The sequence below is a fragment of the Silene latifolia genome, chromosome 9, assembly GCF_048544455.1.
Source record: "Silene latifolia isolate original U9 population chromosome 9, ASM4854445v1, whole genome shotgun sequence".
In the NCBI taxonomy this organism is placed as follows: Eukaryota; Viridiplantae; Streptophyta; class Magnoliopsida; order Caryophyllales; family Caryophyllaceae; genus Silene; species Silene latifolia.
Genome location: NC_133534.1, coordinates 192387361 through 192405334, shown reverse-complemented (window position 1 = coordinate 192405334; position 17974 = coordinate 192387361). Strand labels below are relative to the sequence as shown.

The 17974-nt window shown below is 37.8% G+C and overlaps 1 protein-coding gene across 1 annotated transcript; it reads right to left on the bottom strand.

The window, feature by feature from the left end:
• Positions 1-350: 350 nt before the first annotated feature.
• LOC141598423 (em-like protein GEA6) lies at positions 351-1282 on the bottom strand. Its single transcript, XM_074418166.1, has 2 exons — positions 954-1282; positions 351-833 (listed from the first exon to the last, which is right to left on the bottom strand). The coding sequence occupies exons 1-2, from the start codon at positions 1066-1068 to the stop codon at positions 661-663; spliced, it is 288 nt and encodes a 95-aa protein (XP_074274267.1). The 5' UTR covers positions 1069-1282; the 3' UTR covers positions 351-660.
• Positions 1283-17974: the final 16692 nt, after the last annotated feature.

The following is a 17974-nucleotide window of genomic DNA, read 5'->3' as shown; positions in this document are numbered from 1 at the left end:
AAATATATATAATCTTGACACCCGTTGTTTTACATAACATTGATATCATTTTTTTAATTAAAAACCAGTTCTGTCAGTAATAATGAAAAACTAACATAACTATTATACTATTGAATGACAAAACTTTTATGCTAAAAACACTAATAATTCATCGGTGATCAACTAAACCAACCACGATTTTTTTTCATCAATGATTCAACATAGTTGAATTTTTTTTTATCAACCTTAGTATATGTTTTTATATATAATCTTATTAGAAGCCCCGTACATCGCACGGGTTTTCCAACTAGTCTCTAATAATTTTCCTCCATAACTACTCTATTTGTACCTGTATTTGCAAATTCACAACTTATTTAGCGCGCACGAGAAAAAAAAAAAAAAAAAAAAAACATTGGCCACGTGACCAAGTGACTACTACAGCCTACTCCGATCCGTATGTTACATGACGCCGACGGCATACCTGATCTAGCGACTGGCGGCATAAAAACTACTAGAAAATACACGGACACACATAGGACAGCTACACAACCCAGTAACGCACGGTGTCACACGTTCACTTACTAAAGTGACCATAATTTCACAGCAGGATGACGAAAGTAATAACAATAACCCTTGAGCTTACTATATTAGAAATAGGACATCATATAATATAGACTCGATTCAGGTGTTGGTAGTTCGGAAATCAGGGTCCTCAAAGTCATCAGCATCTTTATCCTCCTCGGTGCGCTCACCACCTGCCCGGTTTCCGGTACTTTGTCCACCTTTACGGCCCATCTGTTGATAACCTTCGCTACCAAGCTGCTCCTTCCGAGTTTGCCCTCCCCGACTCCTTCCTGCACCAACATGCATCTATATTTTTAGTTTCTAACAACACCAATCTATCCAGTTTTCAAAATTTTCTTTTGCATATTTGTGGGCGACATAGATTAAATAAAGAAAAGGAAAAGGAAGACCTTGAGCAAGGTGTTGTTGGGCTTCGAGGCTGTGACCCCCGGTCCCACCGGGTACGACCGTTTCACCCTGCCTTGCCCTCTCGTCAAGCTGCTTTTTCTCTTGCTCCGACGACATTTTCCTCACTCACCAATTAATTGTCTTCACTATTACTCGATTTCGTTGTAGTTTAGGTTTAGAATAGTTTTCGTAAGTAATTAATTATAATGCGTGTTGCGTGTATATATATAGTGTCATAGTGATACGGAGTATATATATAGCTACGCGTTGCTTACGCCATGCAGGTTATTGTGTAGATAGATATAGATGATCGAGTGTGCATGGTAATTGGCAATGCATGTATGCATTGGGCGGCATGAGTAGTGCAAATGGAGACGCGTAGGTCGTTCAAGATAAGGACATGTACAATTGTACACTACAATTTCCCAAATAACCGAGATAAACTTCACCTCACTAAATTACAATTATCTCAATGTCCTTCATGCATCGCCTCCATTCTATACTGTCTCATTTTCAACATAGTTTATCTCAATGTCCTTTTTCCAGATTTAGTATAGTTCACTTTTCACATTATCTTTTTTTTTTTTTTTTTTTTTTTTTTTTTTTTTTTTTTTTTTTTTTTTCGAGACACTCCCTTCTCTCTTCAACCTCTCTCAAAATATAAAAGATTAAATATAATAAAATATATACATAGTTAAAAGGTCTTTTAATAAATAATTTTATGGTGTAATTTTTATAATTTATAGATCAATATATTTTTTTAAAAAATAAAAGTAAAAGGCTCACCTCGAAAAAACAAAAACGTCATACTCCCTCCTAGTCTCTATTTTCTTCCCTTTATTTGTGGACACGAGTATTAAAGCGCGGAATAAAATAAGAGTAAAAGAGTTGAATGGAGTTTGGTGATAAGAGGGAGGTATGAATAATTAGTAGTTAAATAAGGAATTGTGGGGCAAAACATCAAAGAAAATAATAAAATATGGGTAAAAGAGTTGAGTGGGGTTTGGTGATAGGAGAGAGAAATGAGTAAAATAAGAGTAAAAGTTTCCAAATTAAGAAAGGAGAAGAAAACCTGAATAATTTGTTTTAGGAAATAGGGAAGAAAATAGTGAATAAGAGGGAGTATAATATAAAACGGATGAATTTATTAGCACCGAAGAAAGAAGGACAAAATAGTAATAGCCTAGTAAAGAGTAAAGACCTAGTTTAATATAAATAAATATTTCACGTCAAGTAAACTTCACCCCAATATTTTGTCATTCCTAATATTGGATGGGGTAGTGCTAATAAGGGTAAGTAGAATAAAGAGTAACAATAGAGAAAAAAATTATCGACAGAGAGAAATTGCAGTGCCATGATAACTTGAAAACTATTATAGCACAGTGATAATCGCCTTAAGATGTGGAGTGCTATCCCTGGATTTCAGAACTGTACGTGTTAGAAACATTTGGTCTATACACATTAAGGGGACAAAGATGAACGGGGTGATAATGCATTCCGGAAGTACAACAGTCATATAAACCTCTACCAAAACCCTAGCAAAGGACAGTTTAGCTTTGTAAGTTGTGGTTAAGTCAACAAACATGGGCTTGCCTATTTTACTGACCATTTTGCTTAGAACACAATCCGTCCATAGATAGGGCTCTAAGTCTGGGAAAAGTATCCAAATTGGCACCACATAGATCCTTTCCATCACAAAAGAGAAAGAAGGAAACCATTGTTTCAGGATAAATGAATTAGCTCCCAAACCCCATGGCCCTCCTTTAAGGACATTATTCATCTCTTCCTTTATTGAAAATGTGAAACTAAACCACCCTTTTTTATAATATTGAACTATTGGTGAGGTTATCGTGCTCCAGTTCTTCTCCACAAACTCTGTAATGGTTTTAAGAGTGGGTTTTGCACCAAAAACATTAACCATCAAAGTAAATTCCCATAACTTCAATTCCTCTTGCACATCATCCATTTGATTGTCAACCCCAGTAGAATTCACGCTTTCCTCATGAAAAAACAGCCTTATTCCCACTTTATCTTTATTTTTAACTACATCAGACCATTTCTTCTTTGGAACCTAAGGTTTTTCCCCAATTTTAGATACATCTCCATCAAAATTCGCACTATTTTTCGTAGCATTAGTAATATCTAGGTCATTAATAACAACAGTGGTCACAGATTCATCTGCAACAGAAACAAAGGCTTGAACAACAGTTCCAGCAGTCTTGTTGCCAGATGAATTGGAACGAGTAACAGAAGAATTCACACGATTCATCGCAGAATTATGAACAGATTACCTAACTGATAAAGCATTATGGTCAACATAGTCACTAAATTAAATGGATTTCCTGACAGAATTAATGATAGAATATGTAAATTATGTAAATTATTTGTTAATTATTTACCTTCCTAATTTGTTATATTTAGCTCTTTGGTTAGCTCCTCAATATTCGGCTAGAATGACTCTAGACTATATATCTCAACAATAGTTGACTGTAACTTGTATTATACTCCTTTGATAATTGAATACGATCAAGCATTCAATCATAACATTCTTATATGGTATCAGTGTCTTCCTAGGGTAAAAGATCTTACGCTTCCGCAAAGAAACCCTAGTTGCCGTCATCACGGCCTCTCACCCCTCTTCACCACCTTCTTCTCCTACCCGACCTCACGTCAATCCAGGCCTCACGTCATCTCCAATGGCTTCCGACGCAAAGTCTGCCTTTCATCCGGCACTTGCCGTCAACAACATTAAGAACCATGTTACCGTCACCCTTGGTATGTATGGACAATGATCAATACCCGTTGTGGGTTGTGCTCTTCACTAACCACGCAAATCAAACCGGGTAAGGTTCTTGATCATATTGTCAAACCTAAGGCGGGGTCTCGCCCGTTTCAGCATATTGCCAGCGATTGAAATCGTTGGCAGATCAATTAAAAAATGTTGGGTCACCTGTGTCTGCGAATCGCTTGGTCCTACAACTTGTTTCTAGTCTTTCCGAAGCATATCAAAATGTTGGGACCATCATTCGCCAACGTGATCCTCTGCCTCCTTTCTATAGAGCACGATCCATGCTCACTCTTGAGGAAGCCGGCCTTGCCAAACAGACCGCCACAAACTCTTCCTCTGCTCTATATGCTCATGATGGTGGGGCTGCCAACGCATCTCGTTCTGGCTCTCCTACACCGCACAAAGGAGGAAAGAATCAGGGTTCGGGTCATAAGAAGAAGCACGGAGGTAAAAAAGGTGGAAACAGGGGTGGGAAGCAGTCGCAGGGCACTCCGTCTGCCTTTGTTGCTGCCCCTGCTCATGCTGTCATCGCTCCTCAGGGGCCTGGTGGATACGGGCAGTGGTCGTGGCCTCCCTCTCCCTGGCGTTATCCTCCCTGTCCTTATCCCTGAAGTCCCTGGGTTCGTCCTCCTCTCCCTCGCTCTCAGGGGGGTATTCTTGGTCCAAGACTTGCTCAAGCCTATGTCTCGGCAGATGGTTCCACGCCATCTCAAACTGACATCGAGGCAGCGATATACACTCTGTGGGAAATAAATCTGTATACTTCCCTTAAACTAGAAGGATTATAACGATTTAATAAAGATGATCTAAGGTCATAAAATAAAATACATAAACATAAGTAAAAAGATTTAGAATTAACCTTCGGTCCTAGCAAATATGGCCTAAGAACAATATCAAAATTGATATTCGCCTATTAGTTGCACCCAAGACGATCTGAGATATGCCCTTTGATTATGCTAGAAATCAATCTAAAATTTTCTGTAAAATTTAATTGTCTTTGTGTTCTTGTGATGAGAAAGAGGAGGCAAGGTCAAGAAAAAGCATTAGGGTAGAAATAATTCTCTACCTTTTTTTTATACAGACCGAAACTTGGAGTCAATTAGGAAAAGAAAAACTTTCCCTAATTTCGGCCAAGTGAACCGAAATAAGGAGTATTTTTCTCCTTATTTTGGTCTTTCCAAAAATATATAAAGTGTGTTAAATTGTTATCTAGTGAGGATCGAACCCATGACCTCTTGGCTTGTGTACCCTCACTATTACCACTATGACACATTCAACTTGTTGATATTAAATACAACTGATTATATTTAACTACGAATTAACAGATTAATTCGTCCAAACTAACCTTATATATATATATTTAATTTAAATATAACTTATTATATTTAATTTACGAATTAACAGTTAATTCGTCTCAACTTAATATTATTTAATTTTCATTAAATAATTATCTCATCAACACATTGACTAACTTTTTAGTCATTTTGGGCATCAATGTAATTATATTTCTATAACCACATTTCTCAAATACGTCCTATAGGTGTGACCTTTAGGGACCAGTTGATCACCGCCATCTGTATGATAATAACGTCAAACTTTCTAGCAAGCCAACCGTTATTAGGTAAACGTTAATCAACTGATTAAATATACGAAGTATACCCTTGTGAACTTGTAAGAGATTTACAAATGTTATCACACTAATTTGTGGAGGACACCAGCTCCAACAAACTCCCACTTGTCCTCACAAGTGTATGTGCGATAACCGATTCTCATATCCTATAAAATTTCTCCCACTCAATGTAAAACAATTTGCAAATCCGAATTCACAAAGGTCGTATTTTACAAGCGATCATTATCAAGAGTGGTTTTCCCTACTAGAGAGTAACTTAACTGATAAACGAATCAACATTCGAGCATGGCCATGCATTTCGATTCAACTCCTCGAGTGGCCCCGAGAAATAACTATACCGATAAGGGTTGGATATTTTCTTTAACTCGAATCCTGCGCAGATGTAAGCACGGTATGAAATGACCCGAAAAAATCTACTTAGCCCCGATTCACGGTGAGACCGTGAGAAAGAAACCAAAGTCACCCAAAAACTGCCTTAATCTCAAGAGACAGTTGATAGTCAAAAGAATCGACTCTAGGAACACAATGGATGTCCTATCCACGACCTGGCACCGAATGTTTTTAAACATTTAGGACTCCATTACGTTGTCACAAAAAGTTGTCCTACGAGGTATCGTCATAATCTCGTATCTGTGATTGATTAGTCAACCGTTTAACTTATGGCTCGTTGAACCCACCATCAATCGACTGCACAATATAATAGCCGGAGTTATCAGCTCACATTGGCGATTACGGACCAAAACAAATATAATGTAATTCAGTTCACTTTGTGGCGTTCAATGTTGTCAGTACAATCCACATGAAAAACAAAATATTATATATATAAAACGATGAAGTTATAAATAGTATATGAAAAAGATAATATATCAAATCCATAATCAAGTACTACAACTCAGGAACATGTTTAATTCCCATGGAGTTAACATGCCCTACATGCTTATCATAATTGAACGGTTTGGTGAGAGGATCCGCGATGTTATCATCCGTCGTAATCTTGTCAATCACTATCTCTTCTTGCTCCACGTAATCACGGATCAGGTGAGCCTTCCGAAGTACATGTCTAGATTTGTTGCTAGACTTTGGCTCCTTAGCCTGGAAGATGGCACCTCTATTGTCACAATAGATGGTGATCGGGTCATTCGAACTAGGAACTACCGAAAGCCCTTGTAGGAATTGACGCATCCATATCGCTTCCTTTGCTGCCTCCGAAGCGGCATAGTACTCGGATTCAGTAGTAGAATCTGCTACAACACTCTGTTTGGAACTCTTCCAGCTGACCGCAGCACCATTAAGAGTGAAGACGAACCCGGACTGAGATTTTGAATCATCTCGATCCGTTTGGAAGCTAGCATCTGCGTAACCGGTTGCGCATAGCTTAGTACGCCTCCATAAGTCAATACCCAATCCTTAGTCCTCCGTAGGTACTTGAGGATATTTTTGACTGCTATCCAGTGTGTTTCACCTGGAGTCTTTTGGTACCGACTCGTCATACTCAATGCATATGCCACGTCTGGACGTGTGCATATCATGGCATACAAGATCGATCCTATTGCAGATGCATAAGGAACACGACTCATGCGCTCTATCCCTTCAGGCGTCGTGGGTGACTGAGACTTGCTCAACTGCATCCCAGTCGTCATAGGAAGGTTCCCCTTCTTGGAGTTGGTCATGTTGAACCTCTCAAGAACCTTATCCAAATAAGACTCCTGACTAAGTGATAACGTCCGTCGTGATCTATCTCGGTAGATACGGATTCCCAAAATACGCTGTGTCTCACCCAGATCTTTCATCTGGAAATGGTTCTTTAACCATTCTTTAACCGAAGATAGGAGAGGAATGTCATTCCCAATCAAGAGTATGTCATCGACATACAATATTAAGAATACAATCTTGCTCCCACTCGACTTGATATATAAGCATGGTTCCTCGACCGATCGAGTGAAGCCATACTCTTTTATCACTTGGTCGAAACGATGATTCCAACTCCGAGAAGCTTGCTTAAGTCCATAAATGGAACGCTTAAGCTTGCATACTTTCTTAGGATGTTTAGGATCTATGAAACCTTCGGGTTGCACCATGTACAACTCTTCCTCCAAATAACCGTTTAAGAAGGCAGTTTTTACATCCATTTGTCAAATCTCATAATCATGAAATGCGGCAATCGCTAAGATTATCCGAATGGAACGTAGCATGACTACAGGTGCAAAAATCTCATCATAATGCAATCCTTGCACTTGAGTGAAACCTTTTGCCACAAGTCGTGCCTTATAGATATCTGGTTGCGCGTCTACAGAACGCTTTATTTTGTAAAGCCATTTGCACTGTAGAGGTTTTACCTTATTAGGTAAATCAACTAGATCCCATACGTTATTCTCATACATGGAGTCCATCTCGGATTGCATGGCTTCGAGCCATAGCTTTGAGTCGGAATGGCCAAACAGCACCTTTATAGGTTGCGGGTTCATTACTTTCTAGAAGTAAAACATCATTCTCCTCGACCATACCAATGTATCTGTCCGGAGGATGAGAGTCTCTACCCGACCTCCTAGGTTCCTCGGGAATATTAACCGTATCATCAGTTGGAGGTACAGCTTCCTCCATCTGTTTCTCGGTTGTTGGTTCTGGAATCTCCGACAGCTCGAAGGTTCTATTACTCGACTTGTTCTCGAGAAATTCTTTCTCTAAGAACGTCGTACTAGCCGCAACAAAAACTCGATGTTCGGTTGGCGAATAGAAGTAATGACCAAATGTTCCTTTTGGATAACCTATAAAGTATGTCTTGACCGATCGCGGGCCGAGCTTATCCTCGTGTCTCCACTTGACATAAGCCTCGCAGCCCCAAACCCGAATAAAGGACAAGTTAGGTACCGTTCCCTTCCATATTTCATATGGAGTCTTGTCGGCTTGACTTTAGACGGACTTCGGTTAAGTATAAGAGCGGTGACAAAAGAGCATAACCCCATAATGATTCGAGCACTCTTGTGTGACTCATCATGGATCGAACCATATCAAGTAAGGTTCAATTTCTCCGTTCGGACACACCATTTAATTGAGGTGTTCCAGGTGGAGTTAACTGTAGAGCGATTCCACAATCTTTCAGGTGTTGATCAAACTCATTTGAAAGATATTCGCCACCCCGATCTGAACGGAGTGCTTTAATCTTTCTACCCAGTTGGTTCTGTACCCTATTCTGGTATTCCTTGAATTTCTCAAAGGACTCACTTTTATGCTTCATTAAGTAGACATATCCGTAATTACTCAAATCGCCCGTGAAAGTGATAAAATATCTATAGCCATCTCTAGCGGTAATTGACATAGGTCCACATACGTCCGTATGTATGAGTCCTAATAGGTCACTAGCGCGCATTCCAACACCTTTGAAGGAAATTCGAGTCATCTTGCCAATGAGACATGATTCACACGTGCCATATGCAGAAAATCCGAATAAGGGAATAGTCTCATTATCGACGAGTTTCTTTACGCGTTTCTCATTTATGTGTCCCATTCGACAATGCCATAGATAGGTTTGATCTTTGTCACCAACCTTTAATTTCTTATTATTCATGTGTAATATTTCCGTGGTTTGATCTAAGATATAAATTCCATTCATGGAAACTGCTTTGCCATAAATCATTTCATTAAAAGAGAAAATACAACTATTATCCTTTATTGAAAATGTAAAACCGTCTTTAGCAAGTACGGAAACAGAAATAATGTTCTTAGATAAACTGGGTACATAGTAACAGTTATTTAAAGATAACTCAAAACCACTAGGGAGTTGGATTACATATGTTACCTTCGAGGCGTGACTACTACTCGTGCTCCATTCCCGACTCGCAAGTCCACATCACCTTTTTCGAGAGGTATGATGTTCTTTAGGCCCTGCAAATGATTACACAGATGAGAACCACAACCAGTATCTAGTACCCAAGTTCCGAAACTTGCATGGTTAATCTCAATCATATGAATATAAGATGACATACCAACAGGAACGACGCGGCCTGCCTTGATGTCCTCACGGTAGACGGGACAATTCCTCCTCCAATGTCATGTCTTGTGACAATGGTGGCACTCTATGTCACCGCCCTTGCTCTTTGTCTTGCCCTGTGAGCCACTAGTCTCACCAGGCGCACTCTTACCGTTTCCTGGCTTCTTAAACTTTGGCTTACCTACAGCTAGGTCGCCATGAGCCTTGCCCTTACCTTTACCTTTGTTGTAAATTGTGAGAACATCCTGCTTCATGCTCCCACTCAATTTCATATCCTTCTCGGTCTGTACGAGAAGGGAGTGTAGCTCATGAGGACTCTTTTTCAAGTCATTCATGTAGTAGTTCGCCCTGAAAAGGGCAAAACCATCGTGAAGAGAATGAAGCATTCGGTCAATGACAATGCTCTCACTGATTTTACAATTCAGTGCCTCCAGCTTCTCGACATTCTCTATCATGTGAAGAATGTGTGGGCTAACCGGTTGGCCCTTCTGGAGTTTCGCATCAAAGAAGCAACATGTATGCTCATATGTGATGATTCTCGGTGCCTTTGAGAACTCATTAGTGAGCGTGGTGAAAATCTTGTTTGCACCTTGGGCAATGAAGCGTCTCTGCAAATTGGTTTCCATTGCAAAGATGAGTACGTTCTTTATCGCACCCGCTTCCATAACGAAATCACTATAAGCGAGTGACTCGTTGACTCCTGCATTTGGGCCTGGTTGACCGGTATTGGCTCGATTAAATACCCGAGCTTACCGTCGCAGATAGCGACATTCCGTAGTGCCGCCTCCCAGTCCGCAAAATTGGACCCATCATTTTTCAGTCGAGTGGACTGATTCATTTGGTCCATGAACATTTTAAGCCAGGACGAACGATCTAGTGTGACACTAGGCATTGGGATTGTGTTATTTCTAGCCATTTGTTGTAACAGTATTATTGATAATAAGCGTGTTCTACACTGCGAAAGAAGAATAAAATAATAAGCATGCATTGTTTTTATTTTAAGTCTAATGAACTAATGTCATAACGCAAAGACTCAAAACATTTATACAATTGACCTCCCTCAAGAATTATATAAATGACCCCAAGACTCAATTCTCTGTAAATTGATAAGCTAACCTGTTAGCTAATTCTACCGTTAGAATTCTTGGTCGATAAATTTCTGTAAATACTATCTTTAGTCCATCATAATCACGAGAAACTCTTCGGACTACAATGTTGAGGTAAACTAAGTCAATACAACTACTTACCCAACGTAGAAGGGGTCATATTAGGCCTACTGACGAAGAAGGGATTCATAGATGTTTGCCCTTATAAAGACTAATCTCAATATCCGTTTTAGAGGAAGATCCCATCAACTTTTTAATTCATTTTAAGTGAACTATAATCTAGCATGCGAGAATGATTTAAACTAAGGTGATGGCTTAAAGACTGTGACATCTGCATGTCCATGAAAACTAACATACAACCTATATGAGTCAATTTTCATGCATTTTAGTAGTAGGTGGTTTGGTTTTAGGCGGAATATGATGCAATTACTAGCATGTGAATGAAAAACAATAAAATGAAAAACGTAAAAAAAAAACAGTAAAAGTCCTAGTGTGGCCTATCCTATCAAAATGAACAATAAATACAAGTTTGGAATCCATCCTTGGACCCGAAAAGCTTGTCTTGATGTTCCATCTTGATCCATGTAGCGGGAGTGAGCTTGAATCTTCATCTTTAGTCTTCTTTGAAATTACAATAAATAAAATTACATAATTGACCTATTAATTACATTCTAATTTCAAAATCCAAAACTAAAATAAAGGAGATTCGAGATCTCATAATTACATAAAAATCATGTTTCCTTCATTACGAAAACATAATTTGACTAAGGCCACACTAAGTATTACATAATACAACCGATTGCAAAAATTAAATACGTAAATAAAATTCATTCATTCGATTCATTCAACGAAAATAAAAGCATCAACTAAAATAAATTAAACATACATAATACAATACATTAATTATGTTGATTAATTTATCCAAACCACCTATTTAAATTAAATTAAGTGACAATTCCGCAATTTAATCACATTAATTTCATTTCAATCCATATTAAACTTGTAATATGAATTCTATCCGTCAAAATTTTAAACCGCTTTAAAATAACTCGGTATCTTTAATTTGTGAACCGATTCACAATAACTAATTGGCCAAAAAAAAAAAAAAAAAACCAATTAAAATTGGTTCGGCTGGAAAAATAAACAAAATTTTTTATTTTATTTTATTTTATTTTATTTTTAACAACTACTTCACGGCTGATCATAAAAAAAAACAGCCCCTTCCCCCTTTTTTTTTTATTCGGCAATTAAGAAAAGAAAAAAAAACTTTCCATAATTTTTTTTCGAAAAAAAAAACTTTTCTTCCTTTTTTTTTTCTGATTCGGTAAAAGGAAAAAAAAAAAATCTAAAAACGTTTTTTTTTTTCACGGCATACCTAAAAAAAATGTAGCCGTCAAAATTATTTTCCTTTTGCCGCAAAAAGCCCTAATACAAAAATTGATGAAGAACAAAGTTTATAGTTGCTAATAGAACATGGTTTAGCAAATGAGTTAACAATCATGATTAATCTTATATGCTAAAACTATATAGCAAAAACAAGTTCTTGTATCAATGACATGATGATACTATATCTATTCTAACTTAATCTGCATTAAATCAAAATTTCTCAATACTTCATATGATAATTTTAACCGATTAAAACAATGATATGATCAAAAGAAATTGAATATAAATCATCAAACAAAAGGAAAAACGAAATAAAAAAACAGGCCGAAAAGAAAAAAAGGTCGCGGCTAAAAAAAAAATTTTCAACCGAAAAAAAAAAACGAAACCCTAATTTATTTTCTCGAAAATTAGGTTATAGTTTACATACAAAATTTATGAAAATCATCAAAATTAAAATCGTGGCCTAGTGCTCTGATACCACTTGTGGGAAATAAATCTGTATACTTCCCTTAAACTAGAAGGATTATAACGATTTAATAAAGATGATCTAAGGTCATAAAATAAAATACATAAACATAAGTAAAAAGATTTAGAATTAACCTTCGGTCCTAGCAAATATGGCCTAAGAACAATATCAAAATTGATATTCGCCTATTAGTTGCACCCAAGACGATCTGAGATATGCCCTTTGATTATGCTAGAAATCAATCTAAAATTTTCTGTAAAATTTAATTGTGTTTGTGTTCTTGTGATGAGAAAGATGAGGCAAGGTCAAGAAAAAGCATTAGGGTAGAAATAATTCTCTACCTTTCTTTTATACAGACCGAAACTTGGAGTCAATTAGGAAAAGAAAAACTTTCCCTAATTTCGGCCAAGTGAACCGAAATAAGGAGTATTTTTCTCCTTATTTTGGTCTTTCCAAAAATATATAAAGTGTGTTAAATTGTCATCTAGTGAGGATCGAACCCATGACCTCTTGGCTTGTGTACCCTCACTATTACCACTATGACACATTCAACTTGTTGATATTAAATACAACTGATTATATTTAACTACGAATTAACAGATTAATTCGTCCAAACTAACCTTATATATATATTTAATTTAAATATAACTTATTATATTTAATTTACGAATTGACAGTTAATTCGTCTCAACTTAATATTATTTAATTTTCATTAAAGAATTATCTCATCAACACATTGACTAACTTTTTAGTCATTTTGGGCATCAATGTAATTATATTTCTATAACCACATTTCTCAAACACGTCCTATAGGTGTGACCTTTAGGGACCAGTTGATCACCGCCATCTGTATGATAATAATGTCAAACTTTCTAGCAAGGCAACCGTTATTAGGTAAACGTTAATCAACTGATTAAATATACGAAGTATACCCTTGTGAACCTGTAAGAGATTTACAAATGTTATCACACTAATTTGTGGAGGACACCAGCTTCAACACACTCTTGGTCTCACCCCTCCCGATCCTTCCTTTTATATGGATACCAGTGCTGTAACACCCCCATACTCCAAGTGCCTTACCAGGACCACTCAGGTATGAGGACATCACCATCTCGGTTACCCGAGGCATGATAATCATAAGACAATGAAGAAACATACTTTATTAAATAAGTTTAAGTGATTACATTACAAACCCAACTGTACGTAAAATACAACTGTTCTCAAACTATAAACCAACTGAAAGGAACTGTTCTAATAAACACAAATGAAGACAAAAGACTCGATATGTGATGACTCCATCCCACTAGATCCCACGCGTATCCAAGATATACTGTCAAACAAGCAACTGCTCACCACCCCGAATGGATCACCACGTTTTTAAAACATTTAAACGGGTCGATTACTAATCACACAATCAATAAAGATAACAAAGAATAAGATAACAGACAATGAATCATCACACACACACACACACACCACCAACTCCCATCATCTCAATCTTGACCGTCCACTGGACCCGACCACGCCAGATGGGGGACCGCAGCCGTTCCCACCTAAGCCCCGCTCATCGTACGAGCGATAACCCTGTCCATTAATGTGCACATCCCCTTTCGTGGCGGGTTCCACGAAGGGCGAAACTAGGGCGTGAGATCACTCCCGCAAGTGACCCCACTCAGCCGAGAACGCATCTCGAGAGCCATAGAAACCAATCACAATCACAATCACAATCACAATCACAATCACAATCACAATCATCATATTAAACAACTAACTACAAAGACATCACCAATATCCCATTATGGGACTAATACGAGTAGGAAATCCTACCGGAAAGCACAACACGCAGACGGTATCTACAAACCGTATCAAAACGGCTCCTCTACGAATTCTCCTCCTACCATACAACACATAGATGCTACCATTCAAATACTACTCATAAAAACCCCCAATTCCTAAATTAGGGTTTCATCAATCTTAACAAAACATTATATAAATTATATTAAAAGCTTACCCTCGATGCAAGGAATCCAACGACGCGAACTACGATACGAACTGACCGTCTGAACTCCGGGAATTGTCAAGAACGCGATTAGGAAGAAGACTAGTTGCTTTCTCTCTTAAACAAGTTTTAGGTTTTGTAAAAAGTGATTTAAAACAATTACGAATATGTTTAAATACCTTAATCGCGTAATTAACAAAACCCGAGAAAAACTCCCCGTAAACCGGACACTCGATCGAGTGCCCAAGGTACTCGATCGAGTACCCCCCTACTCGATCGAGTGCCCCAGCTACTCGATCGAGTACCCAACAGGTCAGAAATTGTTTTATTCCGCAACTTGCCCTTACTCGACAGAGTAAGGCCTACTCGATAGAGTACCTCAAGACTTATAAATACGGAGTATTACAGTCTTCCCTCCTTAAAAAGAACTTCGTCCCCGAAGTTCAACCCATACATAAAAACAACCATACTGACTCGACCAAGACACAACAACTTAGCTAAGGACTCAAGAACTCGACCGAACATAGAACATGAACTCTTAACCCCCACCCTACCAACTATGTTTACTTCCACAACATGATCACTATATCGTATCTACCACATATATATATTTCTCACGACACCAACTCCATACATAATCAATTACCATCCTCTAATGCTGCTAGCTCCATAATATCATCAACTATCAAATCTAAAATCAAGACACTCATAGACATCAAACGGAATGTTACATTCTACCACCCTTAAAAGGAACTTCGTCCTCGAAGTTTACTCACACTCATAAACATCCTCGTTCAACTGCCAAGACTATCGAACTCATAACCATCATCATCCAACAGTCAACACTATCCAAATATTCTCACACTCCTAAACATCGAACTACTACCAGTCCGGTCATGACCTTTAACAAAATTAACCACAACACGAATCAACCTTTTATTCGACATCAAGACTCAAACTTCCAAATATATTACCATATGCACACCCATCAAAATCTCTTTTATCACATCCTACTCCTCTTAAGATAAATGTTACGTCCTCGTAACTCACTAATACTAAATCCTAGATACATCTCATTACCCTCTTTACCACCACATGTGCAAGACAACCGTTTATAAACCAAACACTCACCATGCATATATCTAAGGCTCTCTTACTTAAACAATTTTCATACTTTAATTCACTCATCAAACCACCTAACTTATACCTAAAAATCTTTAGCTTAACCCAAAACTTCAACTCTTCCACATTACCGCAACACGACATACCTCTCTATATAAACTATATAAAACTCCCATTGCCAAAAGCATAACTCACGATCCACACTTGTTACGTACGCTCACACTAGATCCTCAAGTTCTTTCTTCCATTAACGCAAAACTCATACATAACTCAACATGGCACTAATTCCCCAACACCCTACACTCACTGTCTTCAACAAAGGATTATGAACCACCTGCATCTTTCGGATCATTACCAAACATGTTCTACGACTCACTTGCCATTACCATGTCTACTGAAACCTTAACTAGAACAGGATCAAAATTACTGTAACAACCTCTCACAACCGCGTCCCATCAATAGAACATCACTATACCATGACAACAACGAAAACATTTTCGACTCTATTTCATATCATACTCTACCTCAATCTTAACTTAACCTGGTAAGGAAAACATCAATAAGCAAGACAACTGTCTATCTGCACAAACTGAAACTCGCAGGGGGCAACATCAAACAAAGCAACAATCTATGTATAACTGGTATGTACTTTCGAAACTCGAATCATAATCATCCCACCTACTCCACCACAACCGGTGACGGCATCACAACACCGCCACCAACAGCCACACCGTAGTGCGAAAATACCCGCATCACAACACTATGTACCGTGCCCGGATCAACACCCGAGGCATCACAACCACACCGATAGACATCACAACTGCATACAATTCCCATAAACACCGACTCAAAGATAACTTTTCGACAAGAAAAACTTACTCAAATCCACTTATTAAATCACCACGCAACATATGATATGGATAAACAGATAAGCATCTCATGAACATCATCTCTACCATTTCACGGAATACACACGTGTTATTAATACACACCAAATTATAACTAGCCATGTTAAATTAATCAAATTATTACCCTTTTGGATATCATTCAATTAGTATACCGTACCCAACATAAATTACAAAACAATCATATAACAACTTTATAATTATCACACCATACCACTTCTTGTGAGGTCAGAACCTCACACAAACATTTATATATAACATAGACCCATAATCACATCCAACCAATCAATCCTGATCACGTAAGTTACCACTCAACCAAGGTTACCTGTCACCCGAGCTTAACTCGCATGCCCCTCATCACATTCTTCCATTCGCATGCCCAACACCTTCTGCCATACATAACCATATAGCTAACACTCACTATGAGAAACCGCCTCCCAAGACTATGTCTTATACTTCCTCACAACCATACTTATCAATTCAGTCTCTACAAAATCAGCCTCTTTAATTACCATCTCTCTAACATACCGTCACTCTTAACCATTAGTCAAAAACCATAACACTACCACTATCCGGACATTGAACCCTTTTCACTCATCTCTAAACATCACGATTTATTTCCTATCTTTGGTTAACATCCCAAACAACGAACAACAAACCCATCAACAAAATTACCTCAACATTATTACCAATACTATCTTATTTGTATTGTCATCTAACTCTCCACCAAAATCTCATATCATGCAGGTATTCTACCAACTTCTTGCTTTCCTTAATTCCTCAAAACTCAAAACTAATCATGTTGTTCTGGAACTTCTATATAACTGTAAACTCAAATCCTCATGATAGTATCATACATCTCGACGATTCCTTACTTTTATATCACATAACCTCGGTGGACATTTCCTTAGTTTTATTCCCCTCATTCTTTTCTTTTGCCCTTGACAAAATCCCTTATTAACTCAACTCTTCATTATTTCTATCTAACTCTCTAGTGCTCCGGTTACCTTCTCATTGTTCAAGAACTCACATCTCATAATTTTATATCGATATCATCTCCCTCTTCCTTACCATAGATATCCTCTTATTATGCTATCACTCACCCTTACCACTAATTTATCCATAAAATCAACGTTCACTGTTCAAACCATTGCATCTTCTTTGTACCTCTCTAGAAATCCAAATTTATTTCATACCATTAATTGCCCAAGGAAGTCACACATTAGTTTCACCTCTTAATGAACCAAATCTCCCAATTTCACTCACTATCTGCAAATCTACGTCGCGACATGCCTCCATTAAGTTCGCTATATACCACTATTTCCAAACGACCTTTCATTACATATGTTCTTACTCAACACTATTTCTAACCATCTCCCTCCATAATTTATTATACATCTCAGGTTGCTACTATCCACATCCTTTCTTTCACTCTTTTCATTCTCACGTTCCTTAAACTTACATCATGCCTTGCTCACATTCACTTATATTTTCATTACTCAACATACAATCATGTCACTCATCTCGTCTCACACAACATGCTCTATGCCTCAATTAAGTCTTACCAATCCCAACACATATAAATCATGTCCTCCCCACCGAACTCATACTCATCATAGGTGCCACTCTTTAC